This window comes from Octodon degus, unplaced genomic scaffold (assembly GCF_000260255.1).
Source record: "Octodon degus isolate 3935 unplaced genomic scaffold, OctDeg1.0 scaffold00118, whole genome shotgun sequence".
Classification (NCBI taxonomy): domain Eukaryota; kingdom Metazoa; phylum Chordata; class Mammalia; order Rodentia; family Octodontidae; genus Octodon; species Octodon degus.
In genome coordinates this window covers 6,890,653-6,897,236 of record NW_004524694.1, presented here as the reverse complement: position 1 = coordinate 6,897,236, position 6,584 = coordinate 6,890,653, and the positions used below count along the sequence as shown (strand labels likewise).

The 6,584-nt window shown below is 38.7% G+C and overlaps 1 protein-coding gene across 1 annotated transcript in view; it reads left to right on the top strand.

Moving 5' to 3' along the window:
* Csmd3 (CUB and Sushi multiple domains 3) overlaps positions 1–6,584 on the top strand; it is a 1,279,636-nt gene that overhangs the window by 1,122,112 nt on the left and 150,940 nt on the right. The window contains exon 39 of the mRNA XM_012516661.2: positions 952–1,076. Coding sequence (XP_012372115.2) covers positions 952–1,076 — 125 coding nt within the window. The remainder of the gene's footprint in view (positions 1–951; positions 1,077–6,584) is intronic.

Sequence of the window (6,584 nt, the reverse complement as noted above, 5' to 3'; positions counted from 1 at the left end):
CAGTATATTTTTGGAGTAATTGCCTTCCAGTTTTGCATTTGGCTTTGCAAGTAGCATATAATTGTAATTTAATTTCTGAAAATAATTACTAAAATCATGTCCTTTCATCTTCCTTTATAAGTAGACTTAGATATCCTTGTTTATACCACAGTGCCATGGTATAAACTACCATGGATTCAAAGCCCTGTATAAACTATGGCTGTAAACTACCGGGATTCAAAGCCCTGTTGTGTCTTGTACTTTGTAATACTGGGCCAGACAGTTACCCTCTTTTGTTTTGGTACTGGGGGGTGGAACCAAGGGCTTCACACGTGGTCAACAAATGCTCTGCCACTAGGCTACATTGTAGTCTGCTGTGTTGTTTCTGTTTTGTTTGGAGGCTCTGGACATAGTGTCACTTACATAACCGAGGCTGACCTGGAACTTTCGATCCTCCTCCTTCAGCCTAAGTAGGCAGCCTTCGAGGTGTTTGCTACCACATCCAGCTAAGATGTTCAACTTCCAAATGATTCTATTGCTTCATGTGAAGAACGCAGATAAAATTCCTAAACTCCCACTGAACTGTTGGGAGGCATAAACGTGTTAAAATACACGGAGTGTTTAGAAGAATGTCTGACAGAGAGCAGGCTCTCTATAAAGGTTATGATCATAACATAATCATTACCATGTCATTGTTCTTCTTCAGGCAGTGTAATTCTACTTTAAAGGAGATGTGAAGGAGAGTCACTAGATATGTTTCTGTAAGACCAACCATTAATGCTCTCTAATTATGTTTTAAAAGTTTTTATGAGAAAGACTTAATTTTCATTGTTCATGCGAGTTTTGAAAATGGCATGATTTGATCGTATTTGTAAATCTACTCTCTGCTTGAGAAGTTATCTCTGATCTTTTATTTTACTTCAAATCTTTGCATTAGAATTAACTCCCTCTCTTGGACTGTTTTCCTTTTAGTGCCCTGTGGAGGAATTTTAACTAAGCCCAAAGGGACTATTTTGTCTCCTGGTTACCCTGAGCCCTATGACAACAATCTGAATTGTGTGTGGAAGATCACTGTGCCAGAGGGAGCTGGGATTCAAGTAAGGCTCTTTCATCTTTTCTTCCTTTCACTGTACATTTGAAGTTAATATTTTCAGAGATGGCAGGATGAATATTATTTCTGAAAGTCTAGCAAGTGGCCTTGACTGACATGGGTGTGTGTTAATAATTTAATAGAAAGACATTTATTATTAACATTTTTTCACTTGCAAGTAGCACAAATCCAATTTAATATTGGACAAGGTTACAAAAAAGTGTGCTGCCTCACCTAACATGGGGTCTTTGTGGTAAGATGGTTCCAGGTTTGTTTGAAGGGTTTCTGTTGTGTCATTTTTGGCGTGAGTTATTTCCGATACATGAGATTTCTTTTTTCTTTTCTTTTTTTTTAAATGTTTTAGTCAGGGTCTTCTTGTGTAGTCCAGGCTAGCCTCAAACTCACAGCAGTCCTCCTGCCTCAGCCTCCCTAGTGCTAGGATTACAGGCGTATGGCACCACACCTGGCTGACCTTAGTTACTACTGCCTGTCTGTCCACCACCATCTCCATATTGAGCTCATTTCTTAGTCTTCCTTTCACAGTCTTGAGATGGCTGCAGCTTTTGGGCATGAGAGCCTTATTTGGCAACAGCCAGTAGCCTAGGTTGAAGGTCCCTAATTTATGTACAACTTTTTCATGGTTAAGAACATTTTGGGGGAACTTCCAGCAGTCTTTTGCTTCTGTTGTATGAAATAAGATTGAAATGATGTCTATTCCTAAACTATTAACTAGGCAACAACCAAACATTTTACACTGGTTTAGCTCAATAAGTCAATTATTAAGTGCATTGAGTAGGTGGACAAACAGCTTGGTTTCCTCCTATGTACAAGCCCCTCCTTTAATGGGTCTCTGAGACCAAGGAAGAGCTACCAGGGTTTTTTGTTTTTGTTTTTTGCTTTGTGTTTAGGACAGGGGCATACAGGGTGTCACTACGCAGATCGGACTCACAGTGATCCTCCTCTTTTCAGCCTCCCAAGCACTGGGATTACAGGCCCACAGCACCATGCCTAGCCTCACCACGCTCCCAGCAGGCAGGTCGGCACAGCATGCTGGGAATCGAACCCGGCCGCTGCGTTGTACCTAAGTAGGTGCTTTAGTCTGCTGAGTTATCTGGCCGGCCCCAACCAGGGTTTTTTAGTAGTGCCCTCACCCCCACTTTTTCTTTTTTTTTCCTTGACAAATTTACCATTATTTTGTCTTACAAAGCAATTATTTCTGGATGAATGGATGTTATTTTACTGCTGAGTCAGTTTGTGCAGCAAATTAACAGTTTGTAGAGCATAAAAATAACTTGCCTGCTTCTCCGCTTGATTCATAACGGTTCACTGTAGGAAAGCGAGATACAGCGGCTATGTTGAAAGTAACCAGAACACCACACACTAAAACTGAAATTAGGGCTGGGCTAGGACTCGCAGCTGAAGAGCTCGCTCATGGTGTGTGAGGAGGCTCTGGGCTGTCTCAGCGCCACGAACAAACCCTCAGGAAACCAACCAAACCAAAACCAACCAAACACACCAGCCAACCCAGCTGCCTGGAGTTGGTGAAAAGTATAATTTTTACTTTGAAACGTCAGCTTTTTGAATTTATGCTTACGACCACCCACTGTGTTTTCACTTCAGCTTCTTTTTGAAACTTCCTGTTCAAAATCCAAAAATGACTTCTCCCATTTTTTTTCTCCAAAATTTTTGATTTTCTTAGTGTTCTCTGTCTTGGAATGCCTCCTTCATCTGTTTCATGGCCCCTACCAGCAATCCTGTTTTGTTGTCTGCCTTCTGCATTAAAAACTGGTCAGGTTAGCTGTCTCAGTCCTGTCAAACAGGTCTGCTGCTCTCCTTCCACACCTTCTCCGCCAGCCTGGGCCTGGGTGCTGGGTTGCCCCAGTTCATTCTCTCTGGGGTACACAGGACGACTTCCTGAAACTTGAAATCTCACAGAACCACGCTCCTAGTTACAAGGTCAGTTGTCCCCATCTCTCTAAAACACATTCACTTCTCCTGTGATATCTTCTCTCTTTTCTGCCCTCTCCTGCTCATACTTATTTATTTGTTTATGTTTTTATTTAGTTTTCATAAATAAGGCTTTCACTTGGCTAGGGACTATTCATGGTTTTCTTTACCAACATCTCTGCAATTTTTTTTTATCTTCCTTTGGCTTGATTTTACTTCTGATTTCTCTTAAACTTAAATGTATTTCCCGTGCTAGGCCTTCTGTAAACTTGATGAAAGATTAAGGTCCCTTGCTATAGGTTCTCAAAGCTCCCTGTAATGTCTTCAGGGTAACATTCATCACATTTTAGTGTTTTTTCCCCAATTACCTGTAAACTCATGAGGGCCATACCCAAGTCCTTTCTGGCAGCTACTACAGGGCCTGGCAGTATAAACTTACTCAATATTTTTAGAATAATCAGTGACTACCTCCACGGGCAGTGGAGTTTTGGCTGCGTTAAGAAGTGGGCATGGTTTAATGAGCTAGGAAAGGGTTTGCAGAGGAGCTGCATGGTGCTCCGGGGGCCTGCACCAAGCACTGTTCCAAACTGGACATGTACCAATGACACTGGAGAACTTTTCACCTAGGAAGTATATTGCTTCATAATTACATGTTAGAAAACTAAATTTAAGTTTAGCACTAATTTATTAAACTTATAAAAAATCAGACTTTTCAACACTGTAAAAGACTAGTGACCATTTTTTTCTAATTTGTTTTTTACACAGATACTCTTTTAGGATGATTAAATCAAAGTCATGAAGTCGTACATACATATATTACATGACATATTTGAAATTTCTCTGACTTCAACTGAAAGTTACTTAGCTGAATACATAAGGTTTAAAGCCAAATTTAATAGTGGGGTGAGGTGGAATACATACAAATTATAGATAAAATAGGATGGTCATGATGGGAAAAAACCAGAACTATTTAAAATCCTGAAAAAAGTATAATACTTCAGAATGATTTGGCATTCTTTGGAAATAGCGTCAATAAATGGACCAATTTGTTATTTTAGTATTACATGAGAAATGGATACGAAGTTCAATTCCCAGTTCCACCAAAAATAAATAAATAAATAAAATAAAATGAAAATAAAAGAAATGGATGCAAAGGAATGGGTAAATTTGTTTGCTTCTTTATTGTAGCAGGGAGTAGTAGAGGCAGAATCCAAAAAGCCACTGCACTGAACACTAACAGTATTAGTTACAAAAAAAAAAAATTAAAATGAGAAATCATGGAAAAAATTTCGGGCATATGATTTTGTGACTATGTAGCACTGTCATCCAAAGTTTAGATAAATTTTCCAGAAGTCTTGTGGCAAACTACATTCAGTTCCTACAAATTACGCAACAAATGATCATGAACTTGACCACTACAACAGAAAATTATTCTTTCATAGTACCAGAAGCCAGCAATCCCAAATCAGCTTTAGGGCACTGAAATCAAGATGCTGGTAGATTTACCGCCATTTCAGGGTCTACATGATTTCTTCCTCAGCTTTCAGCATGGAATTGCTGCCTGTCTTCCTTAGCTTCTGGTCATATCATTGCAATTTCTACCTTTGTGGTCACAGTGTCATTTCTCTCTGAGTTTTTGGTTGCATCCTTTTATCTCAAGATCTTCAAATTAATTACATATAAAAGATGTTTGCTTCAAATAAAATATATTCCAGGTTCCAGGTAATATGTTCTGATATTTGGGGCAGCTCCTCTTCAATCTTCTACTCAATAAATCCAGAATTAAACATTTCTTCCTTTCATACTTGGAATAGGTTTTCATGGAACTAGCTGAATTTTGTTCTTGCCACGGCTCTGCTTTCAATAACTTCGCAGGGAAAAAAGATAAATTATTTTTTATCATTACCTTTCACTTTCCTTGTCATATACCTCAATATTCAGCAACACATGTGCCCCTTGGTCTTCAGCTCTGTTCTTCTTCCATCTGATTTACTTTGGAATTTCATTCCTTTGCGTTGCAATAGACAATGAATATTTTTCCTCCTTTATTTCCTTTACCAAATGTAGTGCTGAATTTGAAGCATAGTCTTGATTCGGTTCCTCCTCCCACTTCTAAAACCTTTAGTGCAACGCTGAAAGCATAATTACAGCTCCAAGTGCATAATTATTTTGTGATATTCAGTCTTTAATGAATGTCTTGCTCAATCTCTTTGCCAAGATTCACTAAGTACTTGATACACACTAGACATTGTGCTAAGACCCTTATACATATTAACTAATTTAATTTTTACAATGAATCCATGAATTAGATACCTTAATTACAATGATTAATGTAAATAATCTGAGGCACAGAGAGATTAACAGCTCTCCCAGGGTAATATTCCAACAAGTAGACGGAGCCAGAAGTTGCAAACCCAGGCATTCTCTTCTGCTGCGTAGTCTGGTATTTATCGCTTAAACTCTATTCTTTTTAGTTTTTCTATGCTTTTCTAACTTTGCTTGCATATTTTCTCTTATGTAAATACCCTCCTCTGTGACTAAATTGGATTACTAATGGTTCACTGAATTCAGGTCATGATTTTCCCCATCTATTTTTCACATGCTCAATAATTTCCTTCAGTGGAAAACCTCCTATTACTTTAAACTAAGCCCAACTGTCAACTCTTGCTTGAATCTTTACATTTTTCTTAGTGACACAATCTAAAAATTTCAGATAAGATGCAAGAATTATTCATTATGTAAGGAAGTGGTGATTATATTGCAAACATACAGCTTGCATTCTGGCTTTCGTCTTGCCCTGGAGCAAAGCCATCAGGTCTAAAGCCAGGCAGGCAGGCAGGATATCTATTGCCATGTGGCGCTCACCCCTGGAAGAGAGATGCCAGCGTTCACCTGAATGGAAGAATGCTGATAGACTCTTTTGCGCAAGAGAAATGCTCCATGAATCAAAAGTTACAATTACTCAGTGAATAAGGCCAGTGCCTAAATTTATAATAGCATTTGCCTATGTAAATGAAATTTAACTTAACCAAAGTTTTCCTTTTATTCTTTTAAAGCATCAAAGTATTAATAAAGAGCTGAGTGGACGGTCTCACATTTATGAAGGTCCCGTGGGCTCCTTCAAATGCTTCAGTTGTGCCAGTGACACCCAAAATGACACACGTCTCTTCATTTAAGGGAAATTCATAGGATGTGAGAGAATTACACCCCAGCATTTTCCTTCTAAACTTTGTGGACCTTTATGATGATTGCATTATTGTGACTCCTTTTGTGCAAACCATCTTTAAAAGTTGTATCTAAATCTGGTTTTGATTATCTATGTTGAGATCTATTTAACATATGGACAGGTGATAATGAAGTTAAAGATTAAAAGGAAGATGACAAATTGAACAAAGACTATCCAAGAACAGGAATATAGGAAAGAACCTAGTTACTATGAGTATTATAATGTTTGGGGCTGGCGAGACAGTTTGGCAGACTAGGCACTGGCTTTGGCAAGCACAAGGACCAGGGTTCAATCTCTAGTTCCGCCTCATCCCAGAATGGTGACACATGCCTATAATCCCAG